We start from the raw sequence: 18,087 nt of genomic DNA on the forward strand, positions 1-18,087 counted from the left end.
CAGCCAGTGGTGGCTGGTGCCAATTTGCATGGTTAGGGCATAAGAGAGGGAAACTCAACAGTAGATGGATCCAGAGTGAATGACAGGCAGAATGGTTGTAAGAATGCAGGCAGGTAGTGGGCTCGCTGAGGGCAGACTGAGTTTGGTGGAGCAGTCCCCCATTTGCTCCAAAAGACCAGCCTCCACTGCCATTAGATATACCTCTTTGGGGATGAGGCATGAAGCCAATATTTTCCTGTCAATTTAAGTGAGTGGGTAGATTCATATGGGAAGATACTGCCCAGAAAGTATCATACTCCCTCACAACCCCCATATCTGAGGAATATAGTGTTATGAGTTTGTAGGGGGAACAGGGATCCCCCCCCAGATCCCTGGGTGGCAGGTTTCCCCCTCTGGATTCTTGGTTGCTGCGATTTAATCAGAGCTGACAGGCTGAGCTTGTTTTTCTGCCAAACAGAGGGACAGAGGGAGATGATGGCCCTGCTATTAAACTATCTACAAGGCAAAATACGGTACCCTGTGGGCATGGTGTCACACAGGAATTTTTCACCTTTTAAAGGGGTTGAGGGGAGGAGTTGCTTGGCAAGGGGGTTTTCTGGGAAGGAGTAGCAAGCAATTGGGGTGGTGCACAACCTTTGTAACAACAGGAAGTTGCTTTATACAGAGTCAGACCATTGGTTTATCTAGCTCAGCACTGTCTGCACTGACAAGCAGCGGCAGTCTGGATTTCAGGGCATGTGTCTTTCCCAGCTCTACTTGGGAGATGCTGTGAATTGAATTTGGGGCCTTCTGCATACAGAGCTTGTGCTAAACCAATTAGGACTTTAAAGGTAATAATCAGCACTTTGAGTTGAGCCTGGAAACAGACCTTAAGACAGTGATGCTGGTGGTGTTTGTTTGTTTTTAAATGTTGCTATAAAAAAAGGTTGAAACTTGCAACTTACATTGCTCTAACTGAAATTTCCAAACATTTTTCAAAGGCAGCCCCAGGAAACCAATCTATAATACCCTGTTTCTCATATTTTAAGACATACCCATAAAATAAGCCATAGCAGGATTTTAAAGCATTCAAGGAATATAAGCCATACCCTGAAAATAAGACATAGTGATAGGCGCAGCAGCAATGCCGGCTGCGGCAGGAGGAGGAGGAAAAAAAATAAGACATCCCTTGAAAATAAGCCATAGTGTGTGTTTTTTGAGGAAAAAATAAATATAAGACATGTCTTATAATATGAGAAACACGGTAGGCCAACCATGATGTAACCAAGGCATGTGCGACCTCATCCAGGTCCATCTTCTCCAGGAACTACCGTAACTGTTGTTGCTGGCTTGCCACCTTAAACTGTGTGAAAGCTCTGCTGTGCCCCAGTTGCATTGGGGGGGGGGCAGACCTAGAAATGGATAATTTCAGCCCTATTGTTCCCTTGAGAGAGCATACCTGTGTAAAGTTGTCATTTGTGCAAATAAGCCATGGTTTCTCTCCTTTTCGATAGTGCTGAAAGAAATACTGTAGGCTGAAGCTTGTTGAAGATATGTGAATGGAGAATAAAAGCATAGCAGACTGAAATGCCATTAAACACCAACATCTGCCTTGCTCGAGATGGACAAGTTCATGCATATCAAACTACAGCAAAAACTTAGAAACATGGACAAAAACAAAACAAAAGCACTTCTGACTATGAAATGGGAGCCTCAGACACACATTTATTGGGTCACAGAGGAACTAAAGTGAAAGCTGGCTCTGACTATCCCATTGGAGGGTGTGCATTTTTTCCTTGAGAAATAGACATTGGAGAATAGGTGTGGTCTGCATTTGTCTCTTACATCTTGGATTAATTGCAGCTTGGATAAACTGGCAATTCACATTCCCCATCAAATTTAGGGCAAACATCCAGTTACGTTTAGACTAAACTAAAATAAGTAAATGGCTTTAGAATTAAAATACCAAGGAGATGCAGGCTTATTTTGCTGTTGTGTCAAGAGTTTGGATTCCTTTGATTACCATGAATGGGTCTATCATTAGTTTTTCCTAAAGTTTTGCCTGATTAGTGGTCAGGTTTAGGTTATAATTTTGTGATATCCTGGAGTGTGACTCCAGCTTTCAGAAGGCAACACTCTTTAACTTACAAGGAAGGGCAGAGAAATTGCTCGGGAAGCCGAAAGCAAGAAGAAAGAGAAGAGAAGAGTTTGGATTTGATATCCCGCTTTATCACTACCCGAAGGAGTCTCAAAGCGGCTAACAATCTCCTTTTCCCTTCCTCCCCCACAAAAAACACTCTGTGAGGTGGGTGGGGCTGAGAGACTTCAAAGAAGTGTGACTAGCCCAAGGTCACCCAGCAGCTGCATGTGGAGGAGCGGGGACGTGAACCCTCTACCGCTCTTAACCACTACACCACACTGCCTCTCAGTGTGTCTTTTTGCTCAGTGACAGAGCACATGTTTTGCTCATAACAGGTTGCAGACTTACTTACTTACTTACTTACTTAATTACTTACTTACTTACTTACTTACTTATTTTGAAAGATTTATATACCTCTTGATTGTAGAACCAAACCTCACAGCAGACTATTCTTTTGTCCCAACAGATGTCAAGATTGCAGAGTGAGAGGTTATTGATTTGTTTCTGATTTTTGATTATGTATTTTGTGTTCTCATTTTGTATTTTATGTTGTGAACCGCACTGTGATCTCCAGATAAGGGGCGGTGTACAAATTTAATAAATAAAATAAGATTTAAAAAAATATGTCAGTACCTCCAGCTCCAATAAATAGGAATCAGAGTTGGGTACCTTGTAGCCTGGCTGATCATGAGATGGAACGTGGCAGCAGTATACCACAGTCAAAGGCAGTATAGCAGTTGCTGGAGGGGAGGGGGGAGCGCTGTTATGCTTGGCTCCTGCTTATAGATTTCCCACAGGCATCTGGGTGGGCCTCTGTGGGAACAGGGTCCTGGACTAGATAGGCTTGATCCAAAAGGCCCTTCTTATGTTTAAGGGGAAGAATCCTGTCTGGAACCCTGGGCAGCTGCAGCCAGTCAGTATAAACAACATGAGCAGGATATATTGGCCTGTTTCACAGAACTATGGCTTGCTTGCTGAGAATAAGCAAACATAGAATAATAGAATCATAGAGTCGGAAGAGACCACAAGGGCCATCCAGTCCAACCCCCTGCCAAGCAGGAAACACCATCAAAGCATTCCTGACAGATGGCTGTCAAGCCTCCGCTTAAAGACCTCCAAAGGAGGAGACTCCACCACACTCCTTGGCAGCAAATTCCACTGTTGAACAGCTCTTACTGTCAGGAAGTTCTTCCTAATGTTTAGGTGGAATCTTCTTTCTTGTAGCTTGAATCCATTGCTCCGTGTCCGCTTCTCTGAAGCAGCAGAAAACAACCTTTCACCCTCTTCTATATGACATCCTTTTATATATTTGAACATGGCTATCATATCACCCCTTAACCTTCTCTAGACCCTGGAGAGGAGCTTGCACAGGCTTTGCTCCTCTGTGATTATTTCACCCCAGCACCTATGCCAGCACCTATGGCTTATCATGTTGTCTGGACTGAGGTTCGAGGTCAAGGTCTCTCCTCCTTAACTATGATCTGGAGCCAAATGATCTGGAGACTGATTCAGGAGGAGAGACCTGCTAAAAGGACTGAGGAGGGGCAAAGCAACCGTGAGCTTCTCTTGGGAAGCCAGAAAGTTTGTACATCCTTAGTTGGCTTACCGTGGCATGCAAACCAGGCCACTTGTCTAAAGCAGCTCCTGAGGTTCCAACTTTCAATTTGGACTTACCAAGGCAGGAAGTAAACAGTTGAAACAGGAGTTAGCTGAAACTTGGAGCAAACAAGCAGCAGCTGCCACTGTGACTGTCAGGGATTTCGATTCGCAATCAGAGGTTGTGCAAACTGCTATAAGAATGTCTTTTGTTTCCACCGGACTATGCCTCTGTATTTGTAAATAGGTCACATAGTGCAAACACGAGTCTTCAGTGTGCACTACCATCCAAAGAAAACTCAGTCCTGCAGCACTACATTTTTAGAACAGCCTTTGCCTTTACTGGACGGGGCTGATGGGAGTTGTAGCCCAAAACATCTGGACACGAGCTTGGGGAAGGCTGCCCTGGAAGTGAGGAGCATATAACAATAAATAAATGCTACTTTGTCCAATGTGACATGAGCTTGTATGTGGTCCTAGTTCTTGCCTAATACTAAGCCAAACACACTGGTTCCCAGAGAGAAGACTACAACTGTAGCACTGCTCTCCCAGTTTTTCTGTTTCTACATTATGAAGACCAAGTAATGGCTTGGCTTAGTATTCCAGGAGAGGAGTACTGTAGCCACGATCTTCACCCTGAGAACTCACGTGCTAGGCTATGGTCTAGCTTAGTGTTATGTGCAAACCAGGCCATTGTCTGAGAGCCCCTAAAATAAGTAGACGGGTATCTCTTCCTATGTGTGAAATAATTGGTCATCATAGGTCTCTCCTTGACTCTTAAAGGAGAGTCTGCATTTCAGAACATGCCCTCTCTGCAGAATATGGCCTTCTGACTCACTGCAAGAAGTAAGGTTACAGGGAACCAGGCAGAGGTAGTGGCGCCTGCCCTGTGGAACACCCTCTCATCAGATGTCAAGGAAATAAACAACTATCTGACTTTTAGAAGACATCTGAAGGCAGCCCTGTTTAGGGAAGTTTTTAATGTTTGATGTTTTATTGTATATTTAATATTTTGTTGGAAGCCACCCAGAGTGGCTGGGGAAACCCAGCCAGATGGGCGGGGTATAAATAATTTGTTGTTGTTGTTGTTAACTTCATTCTTTCAAAAAAACTTGATATTTCAGCCACGGTTCAAAATTAGCAAGGTGCCAGATGCATTTTGTGCCTAAAGATTCTCCATTTGCAAGCACCTCAAAAAGCATAGCTGCCAAGTATCCCGTATCCGCCGGGAAAACCCCTTTTTTCTTACCGTTTCCCGGCGGTCTCCCGTTTGGCGGAAAATCCCGACATTGTCCCTTTAATTTGCTTCTTCCCGGCGGCCATTTTTCTGGTGCCGCTTTGCCCTTCTATGGGCACCAGAAAATGGCGGCGCCGGAAGTCGCTTCCGCGCATGACCGGAAGTTGCGTGACGCGACTTCCGGTTGCGGTTTGCCCTTCTATGGGCATCAGAAAATGGCAGCGCCGGCGTCGGAAGTCGCTTTTACGTGTTTCGGGTCATGCGCGGAAGCGACTTCCGGCGCTGGCGCCGCCATTTTCTGGTGCCCATAGAAGGGCGAAGCGCCACCGGAAGTTGCGTCACGCAACTTCCGGTTATGCGCGCGCTGCCGATCCCGGATCTTTACGATCCGGACTTGGCAGCTATGCTCAAAAAGTCTGGGTAACCATTTTTTTGCGCCTGGATGATACTCAAGGATTACTGAAATGTATGTGCTTTGAAGCCTCAAAGTATATGTTAAGGATAGACAATATGTTAAGGAGTTTAACAATAAAAAGTAGAGTGTTTTGAAAAGTATGGGATCAATGTTTTTTATTGTAAACACCAAATTAAACATGCATTAACAATTTCAGCTAAATATGTGATGTTAACAATATATCACTTATGTGAATTGCATATTAGTTCATGCTTATCAAAATAATAAATAGAAAGTGTTGGTGAACCCCCCCCCCAAATGGCGACTAGACATTCTGTTTTGGCGTCCGCAACCCAGGTCCCAGAAGCCATCTGGCTCCTAGTTTTTCTATCCTAGTTTCTAACACTGATTTCAGTGAAGTTCTTTACTGTGTTACATGGGAAGGAGAAAAGATTTGTGAAGTTGTGTATTAAATGTTGTTTGTAATCTGCAGTGTGATGAAAAATTGATTGCTCTTTAAAATTATTTTAACTTGTGAGGCTTTGTTGCTATGGGACTAGGGAGAGCATCCCAGAGGCCATAAGCATATTTGGGTCTCCCTCTTCAAGAAGAAGATTTTACCCCTTAAAGCCCCTGCCTGCGACTCCAAAAATCTCCATAACTCTTGCCTTACTGATGTTAAAGTGGAGCTCTAGTACCAGCAGAGGTAAAGAGCAGCATGCTCTCAGGAATAAATCAGGGGAAGCAGCCTGGAAAGAATGGAAAAAATAGGAAGATGTTCAGAAAATGCCTGGCAGAACATCAGAAAAGGCATCTCATCATCCTTCTGTTCTCCTATGCCCAACATGGTATAAGATAGCTTTGCGAAAATATTTTTTAAAAAAATAATTGGGAGGAGAGCCCCCTAGTAGAGTATTATGGGTCAAAATAAGGTTGTATAATGTTGAATTTTAAAAAAGTGATTCTTCAGACTAGTTGTTTTGGACTTGGGGATTGGAGCAATAGTAAAGTGACCATGGTTAACTTGCTAAGCACAGCCTACAACTGCAAATGTTGATATTTCTTCATTGCTTCTCTATTTAAACTTGATTTAATGTAAATGTAAAGTATTTTGGTGATTCTTGAGTTCTTAGTCTTTAATCCGAGAATAAAGTACTCTATTACCTCTCAGTGAGAACCTAAAAAGCATGATCTAAACAGAGCTGTTACAGAATAAGGAAGCAACCCATTTTGATTGTCTGTTACATCCTGCTCATGAAGGTCTCTTAGTAAGAGATGGTGGATTTGGCTGCATGACAAAGAAGAAAAAGGCAATTGTGCTGCTTCAAAAGTGTACAGTCATTTTTAACCTTTTGGAGTAAGGTAAATATTTGAACAACGCAAGTGATTTGCTAAAACTCTGAATAACATTTCTGGCTTGAAATAATTGCGTTGATACCTCACAGAACACGTTTTTAACAGGCAGAGGCGTTAAATATGCTAGGTGAAGGCTCATTTGATTAGGTTTGGCAAATATCCTGTGTCTGCGGAATATTGGATATGCACATGAATATCTGGTTTTGGCTGTTCCATAGGGCTATTTAGAACAGTTGTAAATAGGGATTCAGATGCAGGGCTCTCCTTTCAACATCCCACTTTAGTAGGGCACTTTCTGCATGAATTCTTTTCTGTATGAATATTCCCTAGTGAACTAATGTTGAGAGCACCAACACTCCACTCTGTGTGAACAGTTATCAGTTATGCTGCAATCCACTCTCCTTATGGAAGCCTTGTTGCTCCACTTTGCAAAACTCCCTCATTCTTTGTAGCTGGGGTACTTTCAGCAGGTTCTGAACCTTCCCTCTCTAAAGCTACAACTGTCTGCTTGTATAGTTTTCAGTAAACTTTCTAACTTTCTAGGAGAATGATGGTGGCAGCAATTTCTCCAACATGCCTCCATATGCTTCCTTACAGAGTTCAGCATCCTGTTTTGGAAGAGCTGGTCTGAACTTTACCTTGGAGTTTGGCAGCAGTCCAGTTCCTCTCTTGGTGAAAGTTCTCTTAATGTATCTAGATGTTTAATTGCTAGTTGTTCATAAATACTGTAATTTCAAATATTGTATATAAAGGCACTGGTGTGTGTTTTTAATAAACATATTCCAGGGGTGATGATTTAATCATTTTTATTTTGTTTTCTAAAACTAAACACATTCTGTGGACATTTTTGCTTGGATAGATTTGCCCCCACAATGAATGTTCATAAACAAAGCATCTGCTAAAACAGACAATTGGACTTACCTGAAATGGTGAAATTGTATCCCAGGCAGAACTCTATTTGCGAAGTACAACTGAATAAAGCAGTATTTAACTTAAAAATATCCATACCCTGCCTTTCTTTCATATGAGAGACCTGCCCTCCACCACAACAGCTAATATTTAGTTAATTAAGAACATGTCAATAAATTAAAGAATAAATGCAGAACAGCAGATGAAATAGCAGGTGGCAAAGCCTAGCAAGGAAAGAGTATTCCAGGCAGAAATGTTAATGTTTTCCATTTTCCATTTGAATACCAGTTAAGAGGGGATTTAACAACCTCTGTGGCACCACCACAGATAAGACCCTATCTCTTATATGCCCACTGGAACATAGAACATGCCCTCCACTGAGGACCTGAGTGACCAGGTTCAATCATGTGAGAGGTGACAAATTTTTAGATAATCTGGCTCCAATTTTAGTTAGTTTGGTTACTAAACTAAAGCCTAAGACTGCGATCCTAACCCCAGTTATCTGAGAGTTGGCCCCATTGAATTCAATAGTACAGTACGTACTTGTGAGCAGACATGGTTCTGATTGCACTGTAAATTGGATTGTGTGAACTATATGACAGTGGATCATAATATTCACATTATGAGAATGATGTGATTGCGCTTCAGTGATATTCAGGGCTAGGTTTCTGCATTTTTGCTCGAAGTGGCGAACACGCTGATACTATTTGGCGTGCATGACTAACTACAGCCTTGGAGCTGCAGAAGGGGGTGGGGATTTTCTTGGTAATTGTGCAGTGAGCCCCTGCTCCTGGGGACCAATATTGGGAAAAAGAGTGTAAAAGTGAACTCTGATTATTAAGACTGAGCTGAAAGGGAGTATGTTGGTTATCATGAATACAATTTGCATATGTGGAATAGCATTAAAGTGTGTGCCAATTCATAATGCATTGCCCTCACTTTGATTAGGCTTCATTTGCCCTAAGTATAGCCCAGGCATAGGCAAACTCGGCCCTCCAGATGTTTTGGGACTACAACTCCCAACATCCCTGACCACTGGTCCTGTTAGCTAGGGATGATGGGAGTTGTAGTCCCAAAACATCTGGCGGGCCGAGTTTGCCTATGCCTGTTATAGCCAAATCCAGCTAAATTGCTTTCTGGAAAATCCCGTATCTGGCTTGAAATCACTCTACAAAACAATGGCAGCAGACAGGTTTTTTGTCAGGGGTGGTAAGGAGGTGTGGAATAATGTTTTCCCCGCAACCACTTCTTTCTAACAGAAAATTGAAATGGGCAAACATTTTCCTCCTTTCTATCTCCCCCCCCCGTCTGCTCCCTGCAGTAAATTAGGCTGTAATTGACAGTTTATACAGCAATTTATGCAGATTGTAATTGCTCTTGGGGATTAATATTGGCTTCCTGGTTCCAGAGCGCCACCTTCTACTTTGAGGCTTTAGACAGCTCTAGAGATAATTGGTTCATCTTGGATTCTCATGTGGCTAACTGCTAAATCTCTTCCAAAGCCGATTTCTTGTTTGGGGGTTTAGCTAGATATCGGTGGTTTCAGATTTCCTGCTTCATGACTGTTGCATTTCCTTTGGCACTCAGACTCAGACTTCTTGTTTTGCATTGGTGTGGTTACTGGAGAATTTGAATGAGCCAGAGAATTTGGGGCTGACATTTTTAATAGGACTTCTCTTACTTTCCCTTTAGGATCTGAAGCACAAACAGAGAACTGCTCAAGTATTGTGGGTTAAGTGACCCTGAGTAACTTGCAAGCTTCAGTTAAACGCTTCATCACATTAGCTTTCCTTTTGAAAAGGTGTGTACAGTGGTACCTCGGTTTATGAACACAATTGGTTCCGGAAGTCTGTTCATAAACTGAAGCGTTCATAAACTGAAGCGAACTTTCCCATTGAAAGTAATGGAAAGTGGATTAATCCGTTCTAGACGGGTCCGCGGAGTACTTAAACAGAAATGTTCATAAACTGAAGCATGGGTGTAATTGGTTCCGGAAGTCTGTTCATAAACTGAAGCGTTCATAAACTGAAGCGTTCATAAACTGAAGCGAACTTTCCCATTGAAAGTAATGGAAAATGAATTAATCCGTTCTAGATGGGTCCGCGGTGTTCATAAACCGAAAATTCATAAACCGAGGTGTTCATAAACCGAGGTTCCACTGTACAGCCTTGGTGGATGCAGAGTTTAGTTTGGGACAAGGGTGTGAAATGTGGTCTTATATTGTGGACCATTTCATGATCAAGATAGTTATAACAAAGAGTCATGCGGTACTTTAAAGACTAACAAATTTATTATGGCATAAGGCACCACGTAGTACAGTATTTATTAATCTTTAGGTTACCATACGATTTTTAATCGGTTGCACCAAAACCAACAAATGTGGCTACAACTCTGGAAAAATAAATTTATGTTCTAACTTGTTGAAAATAATGACTCAAGAATATTAAAATCTCATCAATTATCATGGCTACAAATAAGTCTCATGTTCTCTAAAGTAACGGTGTCTGTGCAAACATTTTGCTGGGAATAATGGCTTACTTGCTTGTTTTCAAGTAGGAACTGGGGCTCCCAACTTCACCTAAATGAATTTATTTATTATACATATTTAAGATAGATTGTGGTCTCTGTGTACATGAAGATAATGCTTATTAGGAATTTGAGGACTCCAAAGTTGATCAAGCAGCCACTTGGAAACAGGTCATGTGAAGTACAGGAAAACAACACTTGTCATCTGAACCTACTTTTGTAATGGGATTAGCTGCAAAGCTATTACAGACAAATAGAGATAGGGGATCTGTTTAGCATTCTGCAGATATTATGCATATGCTCATGTTGCAGATGCAGTAGTTGTAGAAATGTTGGCATTTGTGACTTGACTTAGAGGCAAAATATAGAACCAGGCATCTGACAAGAGTGTATTGCTATCAGTTGGTAATCAATGTGCAATGCATCCATTTTAAACAAATGAGCCATAGTGCCAGCTGAAAAAATTCTGACAATGCTGACTATTAGAGCAGTAAATCTATTCACATGATGGTAGATGCTTTCTGAATAAAACTGATGCACATCTTCACTTTAATTACTGCATTTAGCTCTTGTCAAGAATGCTGCAACCAAATGAACTTAATAAAAACTAGTGAAAAATTTGCACAACCCCTTAGCAAGGTTGTGTGAGAAGCTCCCATCTTTAACATGGGAAGGGTTCAAGCATTGGGGACAGACTTTCAGGGAACCACAATTTTACAGTGGTTTGCTAGACGTGACTTGTCATTTTTAGATTTTACATCTGTTTATCATTACTTCTTTACTATTACTGAAGTGGGCTAAATAGCTTGATGCCAGCTAAGGTATTAGTCTAGAACAGGCATCCCCAAACTGCGGCCCTCCAGATGTTTTGGCCTACTACTCCCATGATCCCTAGCTAACAGGATGGGAATTGTAGTCCAAAACATCTGCAGGGCCGAAGTTTGGGGGTGCCTGGTCTAGAATGTGGTGGTGGGGTGACAGGTGCTAGTTTCCCCTACTAAAATTGAAAAAGTGGTGTTCAGTTTCTGCTTGTCCTTGTCTGCGTGTGTGCACATAAAGAATTGCATCCCATCTTATTTGGCCTAAATGTGTGTTTGGCTTTTGATAAGGACTAGGAGTATTTAACATACTTGAACCTTATAGGTAAAACTGATGTTTCTAAAGCAACCGTTTGTTTTGATAGAGGAACCCATCTCTTTTTTTTGCAAGCAAGCAGTAAAAACAATTTTATCTTCCAAAATGGTCTGACTCCCCCCCCCCCCTTCTCAGTCCTTCCTAATACTCTAGTGCAGGGGTAGGCAACCTAAGGCCTGTGGGCCGGATGCGGCCCAATCTCCTTCTTAATCCGCCCCGTGGACGGTCCGGGAATCAGTTTGTTTTACATGAGTAGAATGTGTCTTTTTATTTAAAATGCATCTCTGGGTTATTTGTGGGGCATAGGAATTTGTTCGTATTTCCCCCCCAAAATACAGTCTGGCCCAGCACATGGTCTGAGGGACGGTGGACCGGCCCACGGCTGAAAAAGGTTGCTGGCCCCCGCTCTAGTGTCTGGAACAAGGCTAAATGTTGAATTAAGAGATGCTGAAGTGTCAGAATAATTAAAAGATACAGTATTTAGAGTGTTTATTAGAGGGTGGTCAACCAGCATCCTCCATTATAAGTTCTGCCAAATTATGGGTATGATGTCATAAATGAAGAGCTGTGTTGCTGATATTTATAGTAGATACAATTCTAAGAGCTGGTGACAGTCATGTTTGAATGGCTGTGATTAAGTTTGTAGCACACAAAGTCCTGCTCCATCTGCTTTCTTTACAGCTGTGTATAAAAAAAATTAAAACTGTTCCGCAGAAAGAAAATTTCATTTTCACAGGTGTCGGGACATATTTAATCCCTCCCTGTTCCTCTTCTGCAAGATAAATTGTCATGTCTATTGTGTATGTATTTTTCCATATTAATGAAATGTTATGACTTAAACACTGTGGAATATATCCATTCATTAAGCATAAACATTGTGGGCTGAACTGGCAAAGAGTAACCATTGCAATAGCTTTTGTGCTAGCATAATAGACTTTTATATTTGTAGGTGTTGATATATCCTAACGTCTCATCCAGCGCTGTTTCTGGCGGAAATTGTCTAAGATGATTAATTGTTTTGTAGTTTCCTGAGTAGTTTTCTGGAGAGTATATGCCTTCATGAAACAATTTTCATGTACTGTACTATGCAGCGTCCAGGAGTAAGTTTAAATGTTTCCCTGTTCTACCATACCCTGATTTGCATAAAACTTTACTGGAGGAGTTCAGAAGAACTTGAAAGTTTGCCAAATGTTGCAACTTTTTGGATGGTCCTCATTGACCAGCTGTGGAATTTGGAGTTTTTTCTTATAGACCTACATGGCTACGCTAGTAGGGTTTTTTTTAATAGAATAAGTTTACTTGGTATTCATGAGATGCTGATATGATAAACATTTATTTCCCCCTTGTAAGGAATGAACTGTAACTAAAAAGATGCTGCTTACAAAGGGTTAAAATAAAATAAATAAAATTCACCCTCAGTTAGTTGCATCTTGGCTAAACATTGGGGTTACAATACTTGTGGTTTAGTGTTGTGTTGAGTCGCATCGTGAATATAACATAAAAGGTAAAGGTAAAGGGACCCCTGACCATTAGGTCCAGTCGTGTCCGACTCTGAGGTTGCGGCGTTCATCTCGCGTTATTGGCCAAGTGAGCCGGTGTATAGCTTCCAGGTCATGTGGTCAGCATGACAAAGCCGCTTCTGGCGAACCAGAGCAGCACACGGAAACGCTGTTTACCTCCCCGCTGTAGCGGTACCTATTTATCTACCTGTACTTTGACGTGCTTTCAAACTGCTACCGTAGGTTGACAGGAGCTGGGACTGAGCAATGGGAGCTCACCCCATCGTGGGGATTCGAACCGCCGACCTTCTGATCGGCAAGCCCTAGGCTCTGTGGTTTAACCCACAGCACCACCCGCGTCCCTGAATATAACATATTTACCATATTAAAGCTACTGGTTAAAACTGGAATGTTTTATATTGCACATTTGCAGGTGGATGGAAGTCTGTCTTAATGAAGAGCTGCCACCAACTACTGAACTGGAAGAAGGATTACGGAATGGTGTTTACCTTGCCAAATTGGCAAAGTTTTTTGCACCTAAGCTAGTTTCTGACAAGAAGATCTATGATGTGGAACAAGCACGTTATAAGGTAAAGGGCATACCGTACTTACGATATGCTTACTTCTTGTAGTAGTTCAGCAGTTGCTTTGTCTGTCACTGTTTCCTCAGAATTATAGTGTAACAGCATGACCCCTCAAAACAGCATCAGATCTGAGGGGGCCCTAAGGAAGGTGCCCTCCACCAACACTCTTGTTCCTCCCCCCACCCCCAATGTAGAGGGGGGGTGAGCAGCTGCCATCTCCATTCCCCCAGAATGCCTGTGGGCCCTGATTTTCCCCAGGCTTTCTGCAGAAATAGTGGCAGAAGTACCAGACAAGGCTGCAGCAACTTCTCTTCACAACACTGACCTGAGCACCACTGACCCTAAATTGATCTTGGCAAATCTATGTGTTAAAAAAACAACCCAACATTCTGAACTATTATATATATTTGTAGAATATTAGGCTTTTACCTTGTGTACACAAACTGAAAAAGATAAAAATGGGGGCATGCCAGCCAGAAATAAGCTTTCCATTCTATACTGATCTTTTAACAAATAATATAGAGTCAGAAATTCTGTTTTGATTAATGCTACAACCCTCAAACAATTTTGAACAATGCTCTTGACTTCGTGTTCTACAGCATTACTCTAGAGAGTAAGTAGATTAAATATTTGTAGCTCGTGCTGTCCTATAACAACTTTCTATAGATTGTCTTTTCATTGATTTTGACAGTGTTTCAAATTTTATGTGCAGGGAAGACTTGGACTAGATGTCATTTGTAGAGTAATAGAAATAATAGATTAATCCTTTCTCTTCTCTTTCTCTTTTCATTAGAAATCAGGTCTTCATTTCCGACACACAGATAATACTGTGCAATGGTTAAGGGCAATGGAGTCCATCGGCCTGCCTAAAGTAAGCATTTGAACCTTGCCTGTATGTTATGCCCAAATTTTAAAGTGTTTGCTAAAATAAAGACATATGCCTGAAGCAGATCAATGTAGAGTGAAACTAAAGTTGGCACTTTGGGAATTATTAACTTGTAGAAAAACTGCGGCGGGGGGGACATCTAAGTGAAGGAGGTGGAATTCTTGTGCTCCCCCTCTTTTGCCAAGGCAGCTGGTATCATGCAGAACATGAACAGGCTCGCTTACATTCCAGCTGGCTTCAGTAGGTGCTGTTGGGTCAAACAGCTCATATGAGCTTAGGAGACCTGGCATTAGGGATGGGAACAATGGATAAAGCCAGAGTCTCTAAAGAGGGAATTAACAGCACTTCCCAGTTCAAGTTTATCAACACAAGCTTAGCAGGCAAGCTCTGAGGACTTGTGATTTCATAATTTGTGTTTATAGCACATCTACAAAGCTTGATTCTCCACTTCCTTTCAAATCCATTGTCGGCCCCCCTTTTTTGAGGGGGGGACTCTGTGAAGTATTTTTTCAGACCTCAGAGGCTCCTGACTTAGGCAACCTGAATGCACAGTACTGTCAAAAGCTAGCATTATTGCTTCATATCTCTGCCCCACCCCTGTGTGGCCCACACAGGATACTTTGTTTGACATTAAGAAACATACTGATGTAAGGTGTGCTTTTTCTTCTAATGTTTCTGCAAGGTTTTGGAATGGCAGTAGTGCTCATTTAGTCTTGCATCTGGGGGCAAATTGAGAGCCTGTAATGAAATGAATGTTACACAAGTCTTACACAAGTCTTAGAATATCAGAACTGGTAGGTCATATAGCAGAGCACCCAGAATGATGCATGAATAGCTAACAGGTGCTTTTCAGGCTGCTTTTTCATAATTTCAAAGAAGAAATCCTTAAGGAGCCGGACCCATTTCTGCATTTTTGAATTTTTTATTATTGATGCTGAACTGGACCTTAGTAGATTCAGGCTTGTCAGGGCTAGAGTTAGATGCAAGAACCAGAGTCAATGAAGTTAACTCTTTATTCAAGGCATACAAGTCAGAAACACTTCCCAGTAGGTCTTGCCCCTATAGAGCAGTTGCGAGGACTGAGGATCCTTGCCATCCATGCCTTCTAAGGCTCCTTTTCCGGATGTTTCCCAAGCAGTCTCAAATTGTGTCTCCCCATCTCTGTTCTGTTGTCCGTGTTTACCCTGTGCGTTCTTAGAGACTGGGGGAAGGGGAGCTTGTCACAGCAGGAGAGGGAGATTCCCTGGATACTTCAGCAGCTTCTTGACCTCCCTCCTCTCAGAGTCTGAACAGCTCCCTGTCACAGGTTCCCCCTGCTCACTAAACCCTGTTGTCCCTTCAGTATTCAGCACCTCCTCCCAATCTTCCCCCTCTGACCTCTCCTCAGTGTCCTACCACCAATCCCCAGACTCCGAGCCTTCAACTTCTGGGATTTCCTATGGGGGTTCCCCGGCTAGTGCTTCCCACTACTCCTCATCATTCATCTGTGTCAGGGACTGGCTGAATGTAAAATATGTTGTTATTGAAATAACTCTTAATGTTTTGGGGGTGGGTGGGTCTTTTTTCTCTTTAGATCTTCTATCCAGAAACCACAGATGTCTATGATAGGAAGAACATACCTCGAATGATATATTGCATCCATGCACTAAGGTAAGCCAGATTTATGCTAACAGTTTGTCTTAAGTTCTACATTTTTAAAATGCTTGCTATCTTTTTAGAAGTTTGCAGTGAAACCTTACTGGGTTTACAATGTTGAGAGTTTTACATGTTTTGAAGGCAACATAGACATGGAAAAGTGATGGCATATTCCATAAGAGAAGTAAAACTTGTAAGAATCTCTGAAATGTATGTACACAACCTTCTGTCATTAAAGAATGTGTGAAATACAATTTACCCCTCTTGAATTAGAAAAATAGAAATAGCATTTGAAAAGATAAAAGGATTATCACTCTGAGCGTATGTCTAACCTTTTTCTATTAAAAAAACAAGAGAGAGAGAGAGACTCTTCACCTTGGACACTGTTTGCAGTCTTTTCTACTTATTCTTCATTGTTCTGTTTTAATTTTAATATCACTGTGCATTTACTGTCATTTCAATAAGGCTCCAAAGTCCACATACAACTAGTTACCTTTGACATTCAGGATACAGAAGCAGAAAAATGCCTCATTCCTGTTTCTGTAGATATACTTTCACTTAGAAGAGAGCTTTGCAAATACCATGTGCAGTAGTTCTATTTAGGTTGGGGGACATGTTCACTGCAGCATTAATGTCTGAGTAACAAGCTCAGGGTGACAAACTTATTGAACTGTTCTACATCACATTGTGTTTTCTGAATGTGGAAATAGATTGGTAGATCTGTTCTGCTAATGCATGCATCATTCCTTTTCTTACCTGCACACAACAGCATTCTGTGCAGATTTCCTTGAATGCATGGCAGAGCAATGGATCCTGTAAGGCAGCCGTGGGGAAACTCCGGCCCACAGGCCTAACCAGCCGCCCCCCGCCCCCAGGTCTCCCCATTTGGCCTGCAAGGCTGTCTTGGACCTATCTCATAGGATGTCAAGTGTAGGACAGGTAAAAGACACAGCAGAGCTAAAAAGCTTTATTTCTGCAAACTCATCTGATTAGAAGTGCTTCCAAAGCACTATGTCTTTGCCCATGTGGTTTGATTTCAAAGACAAATTGGTCACCTGACATCATTGTCATGTCGGGTGACAGGTGAGGAGCCCCACCCACCTGCCTGCCTGCCTAGGGGGACGGAGGAGTTAAGATTCTGGCCTGCTAACCGGATCCACTTCTCCATCCCTGATCTGAGAGTATTGTCTTTAGGAATAATACCTAATCTGTGCGCTTAACATTACGCAGAATAGGGTTGTTCAGTCAGGGTGTCTCAACAGAAAATCACTTTGCTGCTTTTATAAGGCTATTAATGGCTATGGGCCATGACGGCTATGGTCTGTCTCCATGGTCAGAGGCAGTAATGCTTCTGAATACCAGTTGCTGGAAACTGCAAGAGGGGGGAGTGCACTCTTGTCCTGCTTTCAGCTTTCCCACAGGCCTCTGGGAGGGCACTGTGAGAACAGAATGCTTGACTAGATGGGCCATTGGCCTGATCCTTCAATGCTCTTATCTTCTTGTGTTAGTAAGTATCTCTGTGTGATAATTATTTTCAGACCACAAATATTGGAAAGCAAGTGGTGTCCAGCCTTTAGAAACTCAAAAACCTAATTGTAACTTTTTCTAATTTTCTCCAGTAATGCCTCTAGCAGCCCCTTCTCAAGCAGAATGTTAATCTTCATATTTTCACTCTTGGCTATATTATGGAAGCCTCCCCATTATTATTTTTTTACAATTTCAGAATTATAAAGGTGGCTTGGGGGTACATTATTTTAATGACCTGATTTAAAAGAGAAAAGTAAATAGTGAACCTATTTTCTTGAATAGCATTGGAAATTCAATTTTGGATGAACTCTAAATGTTTTCTAATTTTTGTTCATTGTCTTGCTTACTCATGTAAGCCATTTGCTCCACACAATAAACAAATGAAGGACCTTTTTTATAATGCCAAACGAGTATTATATATATACAAGCTGTGAGGGTGATACTGTTGTTGTTAGTTTAAATTCGAGTTTGAAACTGTTTCCTGAAGTGGTCACACATGGGACTCTTAACGTTAAGTAGCTTATGAAGGAATGGTTTGCTGAGTTCCATTCCAGTGATGTCACAATTGTTCAGATGTTCTGCTGAATACTGAACAGAGCAAAGCTTTCAGATGTTTATATCTGCTGGAGTACTGAAGATGGCTTAATCAATGGTTTGACTGCTACAATAAACATGTGCACAGAGC

The 18,087-nt window shown here is 41.9% G+C and overlaps 1 protein-coding gene across 2 annotated transcripts in view; it reads left to right on the forward strand.

Annotated features, from left to right (window-relative positions):
* Nucleotides 1-18,087, forward strand: part of IQGAP2 (IQ motif containing GTPase activating protein 2) — a 131,109-nt gene that overhangs the window by 56,390 nt on the left and 56,632 nt on the right. For both annotated transcript variants that reach the window (XM_035100066.3, XM_035100065.3), the window contains exons 3-5: nt 13,204-13,360; nt 14,148-14,225; nt 15,814-15,890. In XM_035100066.3, the coding sequence (XP_034955957.3) occupies nt 13,204-13,360; nt 14,148-14,225; nt 15,814-15,890 (312 nt within the window). The remainder of the gene's footprint in view (nt 1-13,203; nt 13,361-14,147; nt 14,226-15,813; nt 15,891-18,087) is intronic.

Source organism: Zootoca vivipara, chromosome 10 (genome assembly GCF_965207765.1).
Source record: "Zootoca vivipara chromosome 10, rZooViv2.hap1.1, whole genome shotgun sequence".
NCBI lineage: Eukaryota > Metazoa > Chordata > Lepidosauria > Squamata > Lacertidae > Zootoca > Zootoca vivipara.